The sequence below is a fragment of the Canis lupus genome, chromosome 6, assembly GCF_003254725.2.
Source record: "Canis lupus dingo isolate Sandy chromosome 6, ASM325472v2, whole genome shotgun sequence".
Classification (NCBI taxonomy): domain Eukaryota; kingdom Metazoa; phylum Chordata; class Mammalia; order Carnivora; family Canidae; genus Canis; species Canis lupus.
This window is the reverse complement of record NC_064248.1, coordinates 36,932,205-36,952,749: the sequence shown is the minus strand read 5'-3', so window position 1 is coordinate 36,952,749 and position 20,545 is coordinate 36,932,205. Positions and strand designations below refer to the sequence as shown.

General features: G+C 57.0%; 2 protein-coding genes across 6 annotated transcripts in view; both read right to left on the bottom strand.

Annotated features, from left to right (window-relative positions):
• Window positions 1–362: 362 nt before the first annotated feature.
• PAM16 (presequence translocase associated motor 16) lies at window positions 363–8,082 on the bottom strand. 2 transcript variants are annotated; one of them, XM_025416692.3, is made up of 5 exons: window positions 7,402–8,082; window positions 2,410–2,494; window positions 1,449–1,585; window positions 978–1,043; window positions 363–522 (listed from the first exon to the last, which is right to left on the bottom strand). In XM_025416692.3, exons 1-5 carry the CDS (start codon window positions 7,402–7,404, stop codon window positions 436–438), a joined length of 378 nt encoding a protein of 125 aa, XP_025272477.1. In that variant the 5' UTR covers window positions 7,405–8,082; the 3' UTR covers window positions 363–435. The 2 variants fall into 2 exon arrangements, with proteins under 2 accessions (XP_025272477.1, XP_025272478.1); XM_025416693.3 differs by lacking the exon at window positions 7,402–8,082 and adding an exon at window positions 6,595–7,110.
• Window positions 8,083–9,217: 1,135 nt separating this feature from the next.
• Window positions 9,218–20,545, bottom strand: part of CORO7 (coronin 7) — a 58,553-nt gene continuing 47,225 nt past the window's right edge. For 2 of the 4 annotated variants that reach the window (XM_025416683.3, XM_025416685.3), the window contains 19 exons: window positions 17,128–17,182; window positions 16,633–16,690; window positions 16,410–16,555; window positions 16,239–16,331; window positions 15,963–16,094; window positions 15,332–15,458; window positions 14,901–15,076; window positions 14,308–14,416; window positions 14,113–14,199; window positions 13,889–14,031; window positions 13,705–13,809; window positions 13,540–13,625; window positions 12,363–12,504; window positions 12,177–12,266; window positions 11,465–11,581; window positions 11,072–11,207; window positions 10,572–10,663; window positions 9,990–10,056; window positions 9,218–9,854 (listed from right to left, as the gene is read on the bottom strand). In XM_025416683.3, the coding sequence (XP_025272468.1) occupies window positions 9,793–9,854; window positions 9,990–10,056; window positions 10,572–10,663; window positions 11,072–11,207; window positions 11,465–11,581; window positions 12,177–12,266; window positions 12,363–12,504; window positions 13,540–13,625; window positions 13,705–13,809; window positions 13,889–14,031; window positions 14,113–14,199; window positions 14,308–14,416; window positions 14,901–15,076; window positions 15,332–15,458; window positions 15,963–16,094; window positions 16,239–16,331; window positions 16,410–16,555; window positions 16,633–16,690; window positions 17,128–17,182 (2,023 nt within the window). In that variant the 3' untranslated portion in view covers window positions 9,218–9,792. Of the gene's footprint in view, window positions 9,855–9,969; window positions 10,057–10,571; window positions 10,664–11,071; window positions 11,208–11,464; window positions 11,582–12,176; window positions 12,267–12,362; window positions 12,505–13,539; window positions 13,626–13,704; window positions 13,810–13,888; window positions 14,032–14,112; window positions 14,200–14,307; window positions 14,417–14,900; window positions 15,077–15,331; window positions 15,459–15,962; window positions 16,095–16,238; window positions 16,332–16,409; window positions 16,556–16,632; window positions 16,691–17,127; window positions 17,183–20,545 lie in introns of all 4 variants that reach the window. The other 2 variants (XM_025416684.3, XM_025416686.3) reach the window with 2 other exon arrangements.

The window sequence follows — 20,545 nt, the reverse complement described above, 5'->3', positions numbered from 1 at the left end:
GTCACTGGAACATTCCACCCAGATTCCAGAGATGCTGGACTGAAACACAGCTCAAGGAGAGGTGGCCTGTGACAGAGCCAGGGGCCCAGGGCTCTGTACCCAGAGGGAAGGGCAAGGGCAAGTCTGAGGATGGTGATGCTGGAGGGGCCTGGAGCTGGCACCCTGACAACAGAAGTGGCCACGTCTGGTACATGACAGCTCAACGGGCAGGGCTGGACTGGCTGGCTTCTGGCCAACCTCACCCACCCCAGCCCTGCAGGGTGTCAAAGGCATGTTAACAGGGATATAGTGTTGCTGCCTCCCCTCCCCACTGGCCGGAAGAGCAGCCTGCCTTCTGGAATCTGGATATGTGCATTGAAAAATGCGGAAAAGACATTTATTACCAAACTATAAATTAGAGGAGGTGGATGGGGTACAGTAGGAGGAGCTGAGTGGTCACGTTTTGGGCATCTGCTCCTTCTCTCTGTCCTCCTGGGCCTGGATCCTGAGCTCCTCCTGCAGGCGCTCCCAAGCTCGGACCACCTGGGGAGGGAGTTAGAACCGGGTAGGGCAGTGAGCGAGTGGGATGGGCCTCTGTCCTTTCCGGTTCCCGCAGAGCAGTGGGCATATCTGAGCTAACAGCTTGGGAAACACAAGCGCTGCCTCTGCTGGTGCGCAGCATTCCCCAGGCGACCAGGCCCAGGCACACCCTGCCGTCTGCCGGCTAGTGGTCCTGTTCCCTCACAGCCATGGCTGCTAGGAGGGCCACTCCACGGGGTGACAGAGGGCCCAGGCCAATTCAGCCCAATCGGCCAGGCCCTGTGGAGCTGAGATAGCCAGAGGGAATGGCAGTCGAGGGGGGCCTGCCTGAGGCTGGGGCATCAGGGAAGGACCTGGGGCCTTCCTGCCTGTCAGGCTCTGAACTGCCTGGAAATAAGGGACCCCCCAGTAAGAACAGGCCCTTGGCTTAACCTCCTCCCAACCTCAAGAGCACTTACCTTGGACTGCAGGTAGAAGGAGCCACCCACGGATTTATCGTTCACCTTGAACAGGTGTTCGTAATTCTGGGGGGGCGGGGAGAGACACGGTGAGAGGGTGTGCGGTCTCTGGGTTACAGAGGCAGGGGAAGCTAGGAAATGACAAAGAAGGAAAGCCAAAGGGTTCAACCCTGCTGCCCCACGTGCCCTGCTATGCAACCCCAGAAGCCACCTGTCACTGCTAGGGGACAGAAAGGTGGACAGGTGCCCACGGAGGGAAGGAACTCTGCCTTGGCCACTGCCTGCCTTGGGCCTAAAAACAAAGGAGAGACAGCAGCTCCCACAACGAGGGCGTCCACACTGGCTGCAGCCACAGCCTCCATATCTGCCCCTTTCCCTGGGCCACCTTCACTCTTCCTGATTCTGGTGGCCTGACCCTGCAGCCCCTGATCTGGTCTGCCGAGGCAAGGCCTGTCTCAGAACCAGTCTCACCTTTTGGATCTCCTCCGGGCTCAGCTTGGAGACATTGAGAATCTGCTGGGCCTCTTGGAGGCTGAGGCCAGACAGGTTGGAGGCAGCTGCAGACTGGTGTCCAGCACGTCCTCGAGCATCAGCTGCTGCCCGGCTGGCTGTGTGGACACATGGGTGAGTGCTCAACCTTTAGCAGCCCAGGGGTTCCCCTGGGCATTCCAAGTGGGCAGCTCAGCCTGCCAGGTGGCAGGGGAAAAGACACATGCAGGGACAGGGTGCATCCCTTCTCCAGGAGCGGTTGTATTTGGGGGAGTGGGTGGGGAGTATATGAAGTGAGGACAGATTTACCCCACTGGGACAGTGGGCAAGGGGTATGGTTCCAACCTAGAGCACGAGAGGTCCCTGTCCCACGTCTCTCCCTTATCCCTCATCCCAAGTGACAGCATGTTGGGGAGCTTTAGGCCATAATGGGAAGCAGAGTGAAGCTGCAGGTGGGAAGAGGCAGTAATAGCTCAGTTGAGACCTGGCTGCCCACAAGTTACCTAGGCCACCAAAGCAGGTAGCTCAGGTGACCTCTTCCCTTTCAGTGACCCTAGATTCAGTAGCCATTAAACTTTTTCTTAAAGGGTCAAAGAGTAAATATTCTAGGCTTTGCAAGCCAATTAAAGTCTGTGTTGCAATTACTGGACTGCCCTGTAAGCAGCCAGAGGGTATGGCTGTGTTCCAATAAAACTTTATTTACAAAAATAGGTAGCCAGGTGAACAAGCTTGCCAACTCCTACCTCAATGTTCAGGTCAACCAGGTTTCCCTTTTATGATAATGCCCTAAAATCCCACAATGTCCTCCCGCACTGGGAAATGCCAGGTAGCCAGAACCCCAGCCTGCAGAGGGGTTCCCTGCATTCACCATAGGGCCACAATGAGGGGCCACAGATAGGAGGAAAATGTGACCTGGGCAGGAACTCCCAGGGCTCAGGCTTACCTGCAAACTCCTGCCGCAGGGCCCGGGCAAAGGCCCTGCCCACCACCTGCACCCCCATCACAATGATCTGGGCCAGGTATTTGGCCTGTGGGCAAAGCAGGTACCTGGTTAGCAGGTTACATTCTCCAGAGACAGGACCCTGGAAGTGGCTGCTGAATGTAAGGTCTCTGAGGTTGTGAAGCACAGAGCAGCAGCCACAGGCAACTTCTTCCAAAGTACCCTGATAAAAAGCCTCTGCTTTGGGTGGCTTCAGGTGCTCACTGGATAAGACGGCTGGGGGGTGAACCTGAGGGAGTCTCCAGAGGCAGATGGGACCCCCCTGATCTTCAGACAGGAGGACAGGGACTAAGGCAATGGGGCTGCAGGGCACAGAGACTTCAGAAAAGCAACACTAGGGCACAGAGCAGAGCCAGGGGCTCATCCCAGACCCACCACAGATTCATCACTGCCAGGCCAGGCCTTCCATGCTTCTGGGATGGGCAGTTCCAATCTCTGTTCAACCAGTAGGAGACTCCGGGAGCCTGGTGCTACCTCCCTTCTCCCAAGACTATTCACCACTCTTCCAAACAACAGAACAAAAGAGAAAAACACTCCACCTTCAAGCAGCCAAGAGCCCACTAGGGAGGTACTTAGCCAAAGATACCGAGGACCAACTGGTGAGGGAGAGCAGGACTGGTCACCAGTTCCTCCACTGGTTCAAACACATGCAGCGTCAGCTAAGCTTGCTCAGCGCTCAGCCTACAAGGACACACAGGAGCCAGCTGTGCCCGCAGAGCTCCTGCACACTGCCTATTTCTACTGGGCTGGATTTTGAGGGCAGGGAGAATCACAATGGGAATATTGGGGCTTTCAAGGCAGAGGGACCGGGGTGAACCCAACAGGAGAAAACGTAAAGGTTGTCCTTTACGTAAAGGGAGCAGGCAAGAGCATAGGGAACTTTTAAAGTCGTTCGAGACAAGACGAAAAAGGTGGCTGAGATGGGAAACCACCCAGACTTGATTGAGGACAGAGATTACATACAGACAGCACACTGGGAAATGGCCGGGTGTGGGAGACAGTGCAACACGGGTGTGCAGAGGTCCCGGAGCGCCCCCACTGCAGGTCGACACCACTCACGGGGGCACACCCCATGGTTCCCCTTCCTCTTCTCTGCACTTGTCTGCAGTCACATGTTCTGCGAGTCAACAAGTATCACCTCATCCTGGGTGCCAGTCACTGTGCCATTTAACCCAAAAACTCGACACGAGGACCAGAGGTTTAGTGGTCAGCCTGAGGACACGGCCAGGACCCCAAATCGGTGCTGTTAGCCATGGCCTCCACAGGCCGCCCACCACACACAGAGTCCTGCAGGGAGGGCAACTGAGCAACCTGACCAGGATCAAGGACCCAACCCAGAGGCCAAAGAAGAGCTCATCAGATTCCAGGGGGATCTGGACTCCAGAACTGCCCTTGTTTGGCTTCCAATGAACCTGCCCTTATGGGCGGGGTGAGATGGTAGTTCTGGGACGTTAGTAGTAAAAAATAAATGGAAGCGGTTTGGATTTCACAAGTAAGTTGAAATTTCATAAGCCCTGTATTTCACACCAGAAAGCAGAGCTCAGCAAAGGCTCCAGTGATCAAAGGGAGGGGGTGGTGCTGCAGACAGCTGCAGTGCAGGTGTCAAGACAAATAACGGATGCACTGCAGGTTGGGAAGTTGCCCAACTTCTCCCTCCGTGCCCAAAGCCCCTCTGAAGCGGGACAGGACAGTTCCCTGATGGACTTCTGGTCCCGTCTGAGTTACAGAGAGGCTGACAGGCCAGTAGGTGACTTCACAGGGTTCCCTCGGCCTACACAGCCCTCGGGCCTCAGACCATACCTTTACCTGTTGCCATACACCCCAGTGCAACCTCACTTCTCTGCTCTGAGCAGTGGCTGTTGCTCAACAATGAACGTTAAGGACTGAGACTGTAACTGGGCAGCTTCCCCAGCTGGCGCTGCTGGCTTCAACCACAGTGGCCCCATCGTTCCTGCTGCCAGAGCTCCATGGCTGCAGAACAGGCTGGGGTAGCCTGCAGTTTCAGAGGCTACCCTGGCTGGCCAAGGGAGCAGCCTGGCTGGCCCACCAAGGCCACGAATGTTCCTGTGGGAGGCTTCTCCAGGGGATGAAGTGTGGTGTGTGGTCATACAGGCAAGCTCTGGGATCACCTGTGTGCAAATCCCAGCTGCATGCCCTGCACAAGCTCTTATGTTCCCTCGGCCTGTTTCCTCACCTGTGAAATGTGGTCAAAAACAGCACTGTCAGATGGATGTGATGAGACAATGTAAAGTGCCTGACACAGAGTCTGATGATACAGTAGCTACTCAATAAATGTCGCTTTACATTTATTACACTGATTTCACAAAACCGGACAATGGTCAGATACTATGGAGTAGCAAAGCCTTTCCCAATAAGGCAACTCATTTGATATAGCCACTGATTCCTCAGGGGAGAAGGCTGCAAAAAGCCAGGCTCCGTGCCAAGAGCACTGAGAAGCAGTGTGGAAGAGGAGGGAGAGGACTGCTTTGGAGCTTAAACCTGGACTCCCAGCTTGTCTTCGCTAGCTGTGTGGCCCTGCATAAATTACTCAACCTCTCTGAACCTGTTTTCTTATCTGCAAAACGGAGAGAATCATACCTTCCTTACAGGAAGGCTGCAAGGTCCTCAGAAGGCAATCCACATAAACCCAACCAGTCAGTGGCAGGTTCAAAGCAGCCCAACAGCTGCCTTTGCTTCTGGACTAGACCCTGCTTGGTGCTGGACGGTCCAGACATCAGGCAGTATGGCCAAGCTTCTCATCCATCTATTCAGTACCCAGTGCCAGCTGTGGGTCAGCCAGATCATTGTTCTGCCAGTTACAAGAGGAGATGATGGCAGCCACTGGCTGAGGTCTCTCCTAGAAAGTCCCCAAACATCCCATAGTCCACTGACTGACACTTGGGCCTGAAGACCCTGGACAAGAACAGTCAGCTGACATGGCATCCAACTCAGGGCAAGCTGCCAGTCGAGGAGCAGAGGTCAGAGACACAGGTCGCCGAGCCTGGGAGCCACTGTGGATGACACATCTGCTTTCTCATCTGAGGAACGACATAGCCCAATGCAGAACCACACCTCTGCAGCTGGGACAGAAGACCACAGGCAAGCGTTGGGGGACACGGAGGAATGTGGCGCATCTCAGGTGAGGTGCATTACGAAGGGAACCTGGTTTTCAGACAGCTCGGATGTGCAATGTTCCCTTCAAAGCTTAGTTCTCAGCCCCTGGGCTGCTGGGCAGACACTGCCACTGAGACTCACCCCCTTCTTGAGGATGTTCACCCCAAAGCCCCTGCAAACAGCTGCTGGCATCACGACTAGGCGGGAGGGCAGTCAGGACCACAGTAAACCTGGCGCCCCCGCCTATGGCTGGCATGGCAGCCCAATCGATCGTATTTGAATGAATGTGACACTTAACCAGGCCATCATCAGCAAAACTATGTCCCCAGACAGGGTTTCCAAATGCCTACCGCTCCCTCTGCTGGAGGACTCAGGCCATCCTCCAATACACACAACTCCGCGGCCAGGGCCTGCAAATTCAGCCCACTTCTCAGCTGGGCAATCTCACCTTGGACAGCTACAACGGCTCTGGTTTTCTCTCCCCTCACCTCTCGGCCCTGCAGCCACACCATCTACTTCTAGATCAGCTCTTACTTCTTTTACCCCCATGTCTCCCAACACACACACACCATACAAGTCACTCAAGTATTCAGTGATTTTAGGGTATTCACATACCTCTGTAAACACACTAAAAAGTACAGAATATTACTAGTCCTGGAACATTTTCATCACCCCCCAAAAAAAACCCCCAATACCCATTAACCTTGACTACATCGTCCCTACTACTCTGATACTCCATCAAAACCCAACATCCTTCAAGACTTAACAGGAGGGATGCCTGGGTGGCTGCCTTTGGCCCAGGGCGTGACCCCAGGGTCCTGAGATCGAGTTCCACATTGGGCTCCCTGCATGGAGCCTGCTTCTCCCGCTGCCTGTGTGTCTGCCTCTCTTTGCGTCGCTCATGAATAAATAAAATCTTAAAAAAAAAAAAAAAGACAACACAATACTCCCATATTCCCTCTAAGCCAAACCTTCCCAGAGCACTATCTGTTCTGTCCTATTTTACAGACTTGCCTGATTCCTCCTTTAGGATACAGACTGGTCCAGAGCAACATTTTACGTGGCTCTTGAGGGGGGCTCAGAGTTACAGGCAGGAATGCGTGAGCAGGCCGCGGTCCAAGGGTTGGGCATGACCCGGCTCAACACCTGCCTCTGGCACGGCTGGATGAAACGACCCTGGAGGAATCCAACTCTGAGATTCAGGCTCCTACTCTGTGAAATGGGGACCATGGCCCTATGCATTTCACAAGCATTAAATGAGAGAATCCACGTGAGGCTTCCAGTGCAAGGGCCTGGGGGCCTTGCAAGCTCTTGTGTTATCCTTCTTATTGGTTAATAAGGGGCTCCCCAAACCGGCTGCCTCCGAGGACAGAGCTCAGGATGCTGCGTGTTTAAAGGGTCCCCAGGGGACTCGTCTCCGCCAGCGTGGCCCGGGTCTGCGGACTGGCTGCGGGTGCCACAGGAAACGCGGAGACGCTCAGCTTTCGGGGTCGCGGGGCCCGCTCGAGTCCCAGGCCAGCCACTTCCTTGGCAAAGTCTCGGCGCCCGTTTCGTCCGTTTCCAAAGGGCGACACCGCCAACGGGCCGCGCGGCCGCGCAGGGCTCCCGGGCTGGACCCGACCTCCGGCGCGGCAGGGGGCACGCGGCGGCCGCCTGTGCTGGGCATTTTCCGGCCAGCCAGGCCCGCGCCGCCTTCTGGGCGAGAGGCCTCCGTGGCCCCGGGCCGCCGGCCCCCGCCGCGGTCCTCCCGGTGCGACGCTCCCCGGCCCCGGCCCCAGCCCGGCCTCCCTCACCGCCCGGCAGCGCCCGCTCGTGCCTCACCATGCTGGCCGCTCCGCCTCAGGGTTGCGGGCTCCGGCTTCCTGGCCCCGCGGCCCCAGCTCAAAGGCGGCCGGCAGGTCAGAGGTCAAGGGAGAGAGAGCGCGTGCGTGACGCCGCGCTGGGCATGCGCGTTGCTCCCTCCGGGGGGCGGGACGGGACCCGTGACGTCACGGCGGTAGGCGGAGCCGCGCTCAGGTGATGGGCGGTCCTAGGACCCGCGGTGGCCCTCGCTTTCGCCCTGCTGCGCGACGTGCCCCAGGATAGACACATCTGTCAAATGAGGGGCAAGCAACCTCTTCCCTGGATTTTGCCAAGATATTTGGTACTAAAGGACATGAAGTAAACATACAACACCCCACGAAGAGGAGGATGCCAAAGGCTCACAAATATGTAAGAAAACAGGAAACCTGGGATCCCTGGGTGGCGCAGCGGTTTGGCACCTGCCTTTGGCCCAGGGCGCGATCCTGGAGACCCGGGATCGAATCCCACGTCGGGCTCCCGGTGCATGGAGCCTGCTTCTCCCTCTGCCTGTGTCTCTGCCTCTCTCTCTCTCTCTGTGTGTGACTATCATAAATAAATAAAAATTAAAAAAAAAGAAAACAGGAAACCTCAAAACGGGCTTCCTTCTAGTTTCCTTCTATCTGGGAAAGAGATCTCTCTCTCTCCCCCTTCAAGTGCTTGCTCGATGTCACCTTCCCAAGGAGGCCTACCCCAACCTGCTACCAATGCTGCAACTTGCCCCGCATTCTTTTGTGCTTTAGTAACCCTTTGGGATAAAGTTCACACACCATCCGGTTCACTAAAGTGCATAATTCAGTCAGCGCTTCTTAGTGTATCCACAGAGTTGTGCAACCATCACCACCAGAACACCAGAACATTTTCATCACCACCCCCCAAACTCCCTTCGCATCAGCACTGGCCACCGCCCCCCCAGGCCCTGACCACTAAGCTTGGGCCCGTCTATGGTTTGTCCCCTGTGAACAGCTCTTGGAAGTGGAATCATCCTGTCTGTGGCTTCTGTGTCTGGCTCTCAGTCCCCTCTATTTTTACCCCCAAAGTTCTTACTCATCGCCTTCTGCCATATTATAGAATTCATTTATTTTATGTGCGCTGCTTATAATCTGTTCTTTCCCCCAGAAGGTGGATCCCTGGTGGGCAGGACTTTCCTCTTTTCTCCACTCTTGGATGGGTGGCCGGCACGTGGGAGGCACTCAGCACACCATCACTGAATGAACATAAATTGGGCTGCCCTGGATTGTTTTGGACCACCGCCCTCTCCTCCAACTCTCCAAATTTTCTTCCCTCAGTGCAGTGGCTGCTCTTCCTTTTATCTGAAGTGTTCTCTCAGCTCTGTGGCTCAGTTGCCTTCAGGTCTTGCCTCTCTTGACTTTGCACACCCTGCTCTCCCTGCATCTCCGCAGCTCCCTTTCACATAATTTTTTTGTGTGTGTGAATTAAGCAATCTCTATGCCCAACTCACTACCCTGAGGTCAAGAGTTGCACGCTCTACCAACTGAACCAGCCAGGTGCCCCTATTTTGTCTTCCTTACAGGTCTCCTTACAGTTTGCTTCTTTGCACACAGTCTGGCTGGCCTGCACAGGAAGACTCTAACAAGTACCTTGAGAGGCCCGTTCATCACCATCCAGAGCAGTATCCATGTGCTAGATGAGTGAACTAACTTGTAGCAGCTGAAAAGGCTTCAAGAACAAAGTGAGGCCCGGGGCAAGGGGGAACCCAGAGCCAAAATGCCCTCACACATACTCCTGTCCCCTTCCCCTTCCAGTCAGCCAAGAGACCACAGCAGCACAAGAGGTGGCCAGTTTAAAAAGTTTAATTGCTGAAAACATCCAGGGTATATTCAGGCCAGTACCTGAGGGGTTCACCCCCCCCCTTAATTGGGCCATCAGCTCTGTAATGCTCCCTTTCTCCTGGTTTCAAACCTGAGGAAGAAGGCAGCTGGTCCCTGGCCCCTGAGACTGGTGCTGCTCCAAATGGCCTGGCAGGGGGCCAGCCCCCAAGGCTCTTGACTAGAGGTGGAACAGCAGGCAAGACGGCATGGCACATAATGACTGAAGGTGCTGGGCAAAGTCAGCTCAGGCTGGGACCAGCCCAGGAATGTGCTACAGACCCCCCACTCCCTTCCCACCCCACTCCCATGCCCCTGGCTCCACATGCTAGCAGGCAGCTGAGGAAAAGCAGCCAGTCCCATAGAAAGCAGAGGTGCAGACAATCCACAGGAGTTGCAGCAGGGCCCAGAGGCCATAGAAGTGCCCAAGGCCCAAAGGAAGCCAGGGCTTTTGGGACAAGGTGTGCCAAGGCCAAGGGCCATCTTCCAGTTGAAGGGTGACATGTGAGGTGTGCGGGGGGGGGGGGGGGCACACCAGGTGCTTCTAAGAGGTGGCAGCGGCAGGTGAGGCTAGAGGTAGCTGGTGAGCTGGTGGGCAGGCTAGTCCTGCGGAGATAAACCAAAGGGGAAGGGTTTAGAGGTGGAGAAAGGAGGGTGGTGCCTGCTGCAGGGTGAGGGAGGGAGGGAGGACGGAGGTGCCAGGGCCCTCTCATCCACTCACCCACTCGTCCTCGTCCACACCTTCAAAGGAGTCCTGGGGGAGCGGATCCTCCCGGTTCCCCAGCTTTGCCACCATAGCATTTAGCAGCTAGGAGAGTAGACAGGAGAAGTGGTAAGAAGGAAACAGAATAGGACTTCTAACCCCAGGAACACAGGACCCTATACTTCAAATCCCATCCATCAAGGTTGTGAAAAAAGCCATTTTCATCAGAGCCATGACAAAGTGGATGCTTTTCACAGAAAAGCCATCTCAGCAGAGAGCTAGAGGCAGGCTGACTCGCAGCACTGGAGTCCCAGGGCAGCCGTCTCTGCACACTGCCTCAGACGCTCAAATATGTGCCAGGGTCCCAAAGGCACTTGGCTCTGTTTGGATTGAGCCAGGCCGGAGGAAGCTTCTTCTGCCCTTCCCTGGCTTCCTGCATCCTGTACCCCATGGGTCAGCTTCAGGGCTCTGGAAGATCTCCCCAACGAGCTGCCAAACCGAGAGAAGTGGGACACCGGCTCATGCCCCAGCCTGGGTTGTACTAGAGAACTGAAGGCAATCACCAGGTGCAGCCAGGACCCCGTGCATGCCCACATTGGCCAACCCTCTCCTGGGCCTACCTCTTCCTTTTTTTGCTGGTCTGACTTCTCTTCCAGGTAGATTGCTGAGGATGGGACCCGTCGGGCAGGGGCTTCACGGGGAGCCTGGCTCACTGGGGCGGGCAGGCACAGGGATCAGACATCAGAGACCCCTCCTGCCACAAGGACTCCTCCCAACCCTTTGGCACCATTCCCTAGGGAATCCTGTGGCAGAGACCCCAGAGGAACAATAACAGCTATTCCACCTTCTGTTCACAAGGTCTGCTGTGGGCACCAGGCAGTGTGCACATGCACACATGTTCATGTTGCAGTGGGAAATGTGGAAACACAGACCCTGGACCCTGCCCTCAAAAGGCTCCAAGTCTGAGCCTGGAAATGGAAGCACCCCACTCTCAGGAGTGCTGGAGGTTTCTGTGTGCCAGCAGGGACAGAGGGATCCTGGACTTGGCTCCCTGCCCTTTTCCCCCATCCCCACCCACCGCCCTGCTTCCTACTCACCACCCGCCAGATCCTTGTCCTACCTGGGCTCATGCCAGGGGGCTGCAGGCTGATAAGCCGGGGCTGCCCATTAGCACCTCCCAGCCAGGCCTTGGCACTGAGCACTGGCTCCCAGCTCACAGTTGTGTCTGGGAACACATCATCTTGGAAGAACTCTTTCTGTAGGGAGAGGAAGGGGCTACCCTGCAGCACCTGCCACAGGCCCAGGGCACACCAGCATCCCTTGGGAAGGGGATAAGGAAAGACCCAGGACCCCGGTCTGGGGTTTCTGCCAGTTTTAGAATCTTAGCAAAGTAGCTGTATCCGTTACTGGCCCAAAGAGCAGTGAAACAGGACAGTTTGGTGATAGGGCCAAAGCCCCTGATAGAGGCTGAGAAGGGAGATCCAGTGTTGGGGTGCTGGACCCCTAACCTCACCCTGACTCGGGGAAGCCGAAAAGCGACAGGCTCCAGGGAGGTCTGGCGAAGCCGCAGGCACCGGGCAAACTCTACTTCCCGCACGTCACACTCTGTCTTGGGCAGGAGGATGAAGCCCTGGGGAAGCAGGGGACTCTGAGCTGACACCTGGGCCCTCACGGAGTGCCAACGCCCCTTACTGAGGACCCCCGGAATGATGGCCTGTCCCTGAACGGTGGTGTGCTGGCGGAGGCCCAACAACTAGCTCTCTGGAGGAAAAATGCTCTGATCTGTAGCCCTGATTAGCCTCTTTCTATGGTGTAAAAACCCCCACCATGTCGATCTCACACCACTAACACAGCTTGTTCAATGCAGAGTTGGGAGGACGTGTGGGAGTACATATGACACCTCTACTGATGGCTCCCACACGTACAAAAAAGCCGGACAGCACAAATAGCAGTAAAATCGGCTAAAATAAGTAAGCAATACACTGAATGTTTACTGCCCTGGCTTTTAATATAATTTATTTGTAGGTTCCCATAACTTAAGATTTTACGGTTTAATTTCTAATAATGGTGGAGTTTAACAACCAGCTCCTGAGAGCTGCCGGGCACACCCTGGCCCAGTGACCTGCTGACCCCACAGGCCTCTGCACTTCCCTATCTGACCGGGAGAGGGCGGGGGAGCCCTGTGTCCCACAGATAGGGGAGGACCCGGAGGCCCACAGGCTCACCTTGTGGGGGTCTGTCGAGGTGAAGCTATTGCACTCCAGGAAGAAAGGAGCCTCAGGGAGCAGCTCGTACAGGAACACACGGGTGTCACCCTGGGTTGGGGGTTGGTGAGAGTGAGGCAGCCAGCTAAAGCTGCCTTCCTCTCCACCTCTCCCCAACCCACCACCCCTGCTTGCACCCCAGCCCACCTTGCCCGTGAGTAGCACCAGGCTGGTGTCAGGGTCATAGCTGGGAAGCAGGGTCGAGGGAGCCACGTCCAGCCCCAGCACTGCCAAAGGACCACCGGCCAGGGCCTCGGCGGGGTATAGGAGCAGCTGGCGCTCACTTCGGCTGCAAGGAGACCCAGGGAGCAGAAGCAGGTCCTTAGAGCTGCAGGGGCCTAGGTCAGGGCAAGGACTCCACTCCAGCAAGCATCCTGACCTTGTCAGGCCAGGGGTCCTGAGGGCTTTGGAGCCTGCAGAGTGCCTCTGTCCATTCTCTTTCCTTTTTTTTTTTTTTTTTTTAAGATTTTATTTATTCATAGAGACACAGAGAGAGAGAGAGAGAGAGAGGCAGAGACACAGGCAGGGGGAGAAGCAGGCTCCATGCAGGGAGCCCGACATGGGACTCGATCCAGGGTTTCCAGGATCACGCCCTCGGCTGCAGGCGGCGCTAAACCGCTGCGCCACCGGGGCTGCCCCATTCTCTTTCCTGATCCAGCTCTCAGAACCACTGGCCTGGTGTCATGCAACAGTGGCCTAACCTGCTGACCTCATAGCAGACTACTGCTCCCCCTGCTGCCCTCCGACCCTCCTCAGCACAGTCTAACACCAGCACTGGTCTCGTGGCCACCACACTCTGCTTCTCATCCTTTGCCCTAGCCATGTGGTCAGCTTCCTGGCCTTTCCATCTAGACTTAAATGCCCTCTTCTCTGGGTTTCTGGTTATTAGTTTCTTTGTGACTCAGTTCAGATGACATCTCCCTTAGGAAGCCCTCTGTGATCCCTCCTCCAAAGTGCCAAATACTCATCCCTGGGACCTCTCCAGTAGGCTTGGTTGTTTCACATTCTTTACTTGGTCCCCACCAGGCATGGGCTCCAGGCAGCAGGGAGTGGCTCTTATCCCTCTGGGTCCCCAGTTGACTCATTCTTCCTCCCCACCTCCCTCCTTCCCTCCCATCCACCCACCCACTCATCCATCATCCACCCACCCATCCACCCATTCATTCATTCATCCATCCATCCATCCATCCATCCATCCATCCATCCTACTAGTGAGTAGGAGGAATAGCTTCTGATGCCTTAGAGATGTATATGTGCCCAGGGAAGCAGCACACAATTAGCTGCTTAAGTCTCAGGATGGGGATGGTGGTCCCAGAGTCCTTACCTGTCAAAACCAGACACCAGCAGACACTGACCATCACACACCCAGACCACACGGGCTCCGCGGGCGCCCTCAGGCCCTGGGCCTTCCTGTGGGGATACAGCACATGAGGCCCAACAGCAGTTCCTCAGGCAGTTCTGAAGGTTGCATCCAGTGCATCTCGCTCACCTGCAGGGGCTCGGGGCCACCCCGGGGCTCATAGACCCGCAAGTACCCATCCTTGCAGACAGTGGCCAGATGCTGTCCGCTGGGACTCCAGGCCAGGCTAAAAATCTGGAGGCAGGTGCAGACAAAGATGTGAGAGGTAGCCTCTAGGCCTCTGGGTGGGTCCTTGCCCCCACAGATGTCCTACCTGGTCCCGGTGGCCCTGAAGCCTCAGCTGCTCGGCTCTAGCCTGCAGGTCCCAGATCCGAATGGTAAGGTCATAGGAAGAGGAGGCCAGCAGGTCGGCTGCCAGTGGATGGAAGCGCAGAGAGTAGATCTTCTCTGTGTGACCTTGGGGTGAGGTATGGAATAATGCTGAGCCCCTCAGGAGTCACCACCTGTCTCCCAGCCCCCACCCTGGGCCCAACTGACCTGTGAGCACAGCCTCAGGTGTCGTAAGCACTTCCTGCAGGCCCTCTGGGGGCACCCGCCATAGTCGGATCCTGGCATCCTCCCCGCCTGCAGGGAGTGCAGGCTCATCTCTGCTGTGCCCAAGACCTCCAGGCTCCCCCTACCCTCCTTCAGATCCCTGGACCCTCCCTTGAACCTAGTGCCCAGCTTCCTTACCCACAGCAAGACGGTAGGGGTCAAAGGGGTCCCAAGCCAGATCAGTCACAGCTGCCCCATTCTGCAGTGTGGGCAGTGCTGTGTCGGGCAGGCGGCCAGGCTTCTGCAGCTGTGGGAGGTATCCCCACCCAGAGGCCCATCAGTAACAGGCCGGAGAGCTCAGTCCCCAGGGGCTGCAGGGCAAGCAACATGCCTGGGCCCCCACCCTCTGCAGCTGATGCTCCACTGCTGGGTGGCTCAAGCTCTCTGCTTTGGCCATCTTGTGCTTTGAGCCCCAAGTGCCCACTGTAAGGTCCCAGAAAGCAAGGGGGGCAGCGTGGAGTGGTGGAAAGAGCTCAGGCTTGGGGCCCAGGCAATTTGGGTTCAAATCCCAGCTCCACCACTTACACAGCTGTGTGACCCAACAGGTCACAAACCTCTCTGTGCCTCACTGTGCTCTTCCATCTGTAAAATGGGGATAAGATGGTATCCCTGCGGGACAGCTGACAGGACTAAAGGGGATGCTCAGAGAGTGCGAGCCAGTGTGGATACCCAATGCCCTTAGCTTCCTACAGGGCCTAAAGGGGGGCACTGTGGTGGGTGGTGTCCCTCACCTCAAGCACAGCCACCTGCCCACCACTGCTGAGCAAAGGCACGGCCACACGCAGCCGGTTGGCACAGAATCCGTCACTCTCGCCAGGCGTGGTGAGGTTGAGCCCCTTGAGGTTGGTGATGTGGCTGTCTCGGTGCAAGACAGTGCCCTGAGCATGGCGGAACTTGGAACTGGGACCTGGCAGGCGGCAGGGACAGAGCCCCATGAGGATGCCCTGCCTGCCTGCCCGCACACCTGCAGGGGGCACGGCCTATGTCCCAGCCTCTGCCAACACAACTCGTGCCCTGGGAACAAGCCTTGAGAGCCCAGGACTCGAGAGAACATCCAGGCTGCCCTCTTCCTTGACACTCGTTTCATCCCACAAGGACAGGTGACCCCACCAGGAGGGGAGGAGGATGTAGACAGGGTTAGCTCCTGCCCTGACACACTTACCCAGCAGACTCTGTAGGGACCTCTGGCTGGGGCTGGTGCCGATGCCACTGGTGCTAGAGAGCGAGGGCCCCAGGCTGGAGGGCGTGGAGGGCGAGGCAAGAGAGCTGAGTGGGGAGGAGAAGCCCTCCTGGGGAGAAGCATACTGGGTCAGCCAGTAGGCCCCCGGAAGTGTTGGCCAAACCAAGAGCAAGACAGGGCCCCTCCTCCCGGGCTGTGGGACACCATGGGGGCATGAAGCCCACTGTGGGGTGCCAGGTGCCAACACCAACGCCGACGAGGGCCGGAGGTAGCACAGGGCAAGCTAAGCTTCAGACTGTGGGGAAAGAGGGTGGCAGCTGCCAGCTTTAAGCTCTGTAGGAGGACAGGCCCAGTGCGGCTAAGATCTGCCTGCATTTCAAGAGAAGCCAAAAATCTGGATTTTTCTGTGAAAGTCTTGCTTTTCATGTGGTTGCTCAATTTAGAGAAGAGTGCGAAGTTCTTTATTTATGCTTCACGAGTTCCTCTCTGTTGCGCTTGACAGCTAAAAAAGGCTCAAAGACCAGCAGGCGTGCACACACACTTGCCAGCTTTGACTCAGAGCACCACTGCGGCCGCGTGATGGGGAGGACAGGCAGACAGCCCAAGCACTCACGCTGGGGTCCGTGTCACCCACAGGTGTCTCTGCAGGCTGGGCTGCATCCAGGGAGGGCTCCATGGGGGGCACCAGGCAGGAAGTGAAGCTGGGGTGGGGCCGGTGAGCTGGGTGGAGGCTAACCTTCTGCACCTGTGGGAAGAGGCTGGCATTTGAGGGAGGGAGGAGGTAAGGGATGGGGGGACACGGGGCAGCTGAGTTAGCAGAGAGCTGGACTGCAAAGCCGTGCATGGGGCTGTTGGAGGCCAGGAGGGGCCAGCCAGGCCGTAGCCCTACCTGCTGGTTGCTCCCAGCCCACCAGGCATGGGGGTCGGAGGCGGGCACACAGCCTGCAGTGTCTGGGAACAGGTCCTCGTGGAACTCCACAGCCTGGTGGCAGATAGGTACGTGGCCCGTGAGGTCCAGGCCTCCCAGGCCCTCCGAGGCCCTCACCCTGGGCCCCCTCACCTTGCGAGGCACGTGGTAGCTGACAGGCACGATGGCTGTGTTGCTCAACTGCAAGACGCGGAGCACCTCACAGTTCATGATAGCCAGCGCCCGCCGGGGTACAAGAGCTGCCCCCCGCAGCACGCTTTCCAGGAGGCACTGGGTCACTGTGGGGGACACCGCAGAAAGGCAGTCAGCGAGGCTGGGAGGGCGGAGGGGGAGGGCGGAGGAGAACAGGGCTCACCTGGGCTCAGTGCTGGCTGCTGGGGCAACACCTCATAGCAGGACAAACGACTCTCACCCTGAAACAAGTCCAGCCTGAGTGCCGCTCGCTGCTCACACCCTGATGGCCCGGCGCATGCTCCGGGTCTAACACCAGCTCCTACCGCCTGTGCTCTGGACTGCGTCCTTGGTGGACTTCACATGCATGCAGTAAGGACAGGGCACATTGAGGATTTATAAAGTGCCTGCTGTGTGCTGACACTGCTTGATTGCTGGCCCTATCCACAAAGCTGACATTCGTGGGACTTATAGTCATGCCCACCTGAAGGCCACTCAGCCTGCCAGGGGTGGAGCATGGGTAGCACTACTTTGGCTTCTCTCTGGGGGCAGATGGCATCCCGGCATCCCACCATCCCATCTCCCAGCTGGCTGGCCAGGTCAGACTGGGATGGACCTGGCAAGTGAGGGCGCCACCCTGGGGGGCTGATGTGGACAGCCACTCCAGCTTCTTGCTCACCTTTCCTGCCAGGATCAGGAGCCCGGAGTCTGGGTCCAGCAGGAGCATCAGAGACCTGAGTGGGAGAGGGCTAGTTGGTGGGATGGGCAGCTGGAAGCTGTCAGCCTCATGACTCCAACCAGGGGCTCGAGCCAAGCACCACACTGGCCAGGAGTGGCTGTACCCAGCCTGTCTGCTGGGACCCTCCACCTTCTCTCCCTGTGCTACCAACACACTGACGCCCAGCACACCCCCATGTCCCAGCCTTTCTTGCCCTGGGTCCTCCATCCGCTCACCTGCTTTGCTCCAGGACCTGCATGCGTCCTGGGCATAGGTGAGCTGGCCCCTCTTTCTACACCTCAGTCCTGAGGTCCATTCCAGGCTCAGCAGCTCCAGAAACACCCTACGTACGCTCTGTCCCTGGTCCCACCTTGGCCAGCCACGGTACCAGGCCAGAGTTACCTGGGAAGATGAGTGGGCATGCCAGAACCAGGGACTCCCTCCAGCCCTGCCCAATGTAGTCAGCCTGGTTTGGGGACACCCCCTCAGATACCCCCAGGCTCCTGATGAAATCTTAGAGACTCAGAACCCCCCTCAGGATGACTTCAAGCCTCTGAGCCCAAGCCTAAGGCAGGGGCTTAGACCAGGGCCTCCTTCACCACAGTGCTCCCCTGCCCTCCCCATTCTCCGTCGTCACTCTGTTCCCCAGGTGGGGCTTTGGGTGGCAGGCAGGGGCTGGGAACACAGGGGCAGGCTGGAAGCCCCCAGCACCCCTGCTGCTCTATGTCAGGCTCCTCTAGGCCAATGGCCTATCACTGTCCAGGAGAACTTTGACAGGTGCCTTCATCTGTTTGTTTCTTCTCCTGGTCTTAGTTTCATGTCCCTGGGAACCCAAGGGCCTGGGCACTGACCCTCAGACAGAACCCCTTCCTCACTGTGGTCCCAGCAGTCAGAGGTCACCCAGCTGTGGCAGCTGCATCCAGCCCTCACCCAGGCAACAAAAGGCACTTTCCCCCCTACCCCTGCCTGTCCATCCCCTTCTGGCCAGCTGCCCAAAGCCGGCCTGCTGCCCACCTTCCGCCCCCCACCCCCACCTTACTGGGAGCCACAGTGTGGGCTGGGAAGCTGGGTGGGGCCCTGGGTGTCTCCACAGCTTCCTGAAGTGCTCTGGGCCAGTCACCTGTCTGTGAGTAACAAGGTCTTTAATTACCTTGGGCGGGCAGGATGAGCTGGCCTCAGAACTGCCCTTCTTGACCTGGTCTGACTGTTGCCTTCTGTGGGGGAGCAGAGGGACAAGGTGGGTGCCTGACCTGAGGTGCCCCCCCACACTGATGCTGGCTCCATTGGGGTTGGAAGCAAGTCCTTTCAGTGACTTTAACAAGACTTTCATTCGCTCATTCATTCATTCCCTATCATTCATTCCTCTGCTGGGCTGCTCTGCATCCAACTCCCTGGCTCAGCCTGCAGCTGTGACCAGAAGTGAGTGCAACAGACCCTACCTCTGTCCTCAAATTGCTCAAGGCTTGGTCTGAAAGGCAGACACAGCCCCACCCCCAATACACACACACATAAACACACACAAAGGAAAAGTTCCCTGAGGCTACAGGGCAGGGGGCAGGGGGACCTGACTTGGCTGGCCACAGGGGAGGGGCATGTTCCCTGCACCCCAAGGGTTGAGGAGGCATCAACCAAGTGGGGAGAGTACCAGGCAGAAAGAGCAGAAAGGACCTGCAGGTGTGGCAGGGTGATGCATGGTCCATCTGAGAAATAGGGTGAAGGATGATGTGGCTAGTGGCCTGGGCAGCAATGGTGAGAGGCTGAGCCTCAGGATGGCATGGGTAGAGGCCAGACAGAAAGGGGCCTGGCACATAAGTCAGGGAACTCTGCCTCCATCCATCGGACAAGCAACAAGAAGTGGAAGACACATCTTAAATGAAGGGGGACAAGATCAGACGTGTGCCGAATGGAGATCACCATGTGGAGATACACAGGAGAATGTGAAAATGAGGTGATGAGCTCAGGGCAGCATCTGAGAGCAAGTGGAGTGCCTCTTGAGGCCCCGCTGTCACCTTGGCAAGAACTGGGGAATGGGCCTGTGGGTGGCGTTGACAGCTCATCTGTGCTCTAAACCACCCTCCTCAAGATGCTCCACCTGGCCTCCCTGCACTCCCACTTCATCAACCCCAACTGGCCAGCCCACTGACTCAGGAGCTGGGGGGGGGGGGTGCGGGGCAGGGGCAGGAAGTCACGGAGGGCAGGGCTGGCTCCTCCAACAGGTCAGGCCAGTCTTCCAGGCCTCAGTCAGAGCCATCCACGGCACAGACCAGGAAATGGGGTCATGGCACCCAGCCCCCAGGGTTGGCCAACAGCTGGCATGGGCCTGACCCCGGGCTTGTAAAGAGAGCAAAGCCAGGTCTGGGTCTGGAATGCAGAACATAGTTCTGGCTTGGCAGAGGACCAGACGTGGTAAGAGCTGGCACTGGCACCCTCCTGCTGCCATGGTGTGGGGTAGGGCTGGCATCTAGGCCTGTCACTAGAAAGGACTCTGACCCAGGTCCAGGGGTCTGCCCTAGACCCAGTCATAGAAGGTCTAGAGCCCAGATTGGGACCCTTTAAGTCCAAGTCACAGAAGATGCTGGACAATGGTGGTGCTTGGTCACATGAAGGAGTCAGCACCTGATAATCCCATCAGCTTTCCCAATATTCCTGAATTAGCCCAGGAAGTACTATCTGTCAGGAAAAACAGCTTTAAGAGTTTTCCGGTTCTATGTGCCAGCCCATCTCTCCTCTTCATTTTTATTTTTTTTTTTTATTTTTTTTTTAATTTTATTTATTTTTTTTTTTTTATTTATGATAGTTACAGAGAGAGAGAGAGAGGCAGAGACACAGGCAGAGGGAGAAGCAGGTTCCATGCACCGGGAGCCCGATGTGGGATTCGATCCCGGGTCTCCAGGATCGCGCCCTGGGCCAAAGGCAGGCGCCAAACCGCTGCGCCACCCAGGGATCCCCTCTCCTCTTCATTTTTAAAAAAATATTTTATTTATTCATTCGTGAGAGACACAGAGAGAGACAGAGGCAGAGACATGGAGATGCAGAAGCAGGCTCCCTTGTGGGGAACCCTATGCGGGACTCGATCCCAGGACTGCGGGACCACACCCTGAGCCAAACACAGATGCTCAACCACTGAGCCGCCCAGGCGTCGCCCATCTCTCCTCTTCAGACCCACCAACCCAGACATCCTAGCATTGCCACTGGTCAAAGCAGTCCAGATCCCTTGGATCTGTCCCTGTCACCCAGGCTGTGCAGTTGGGACCCCGCCCATACTGGACTAAGCTCACACTCCCTTGCCTCCTTAAGAACCAGGTTCTTTTTTTTTTTTTTTAATATTTTATTTATTCATGAGAGACGGGGCGGGGGGCAGAGACACAGGCAGAGGGAG

Bases quoted from the DNA above. Each gene is read 5' to 3' on its own strand.
- PAM16 (XM_025416692.3), bottom strand. The intron at 1,044-1,448 runs GTGAGACTGGTT...CCGCCCCCCCAG, and splicing joins GCCCGGAGGAGATCCAAAAG to AATTACGAACACCTGTTCAA. The intron at 523-977 runs GTAAGTGCTCTT...CTCCCTCCCCAG, and splicing joins CCTTCTACCTGCAGTCCAAG to GTGGTCCGAGCTTGGGAGCG.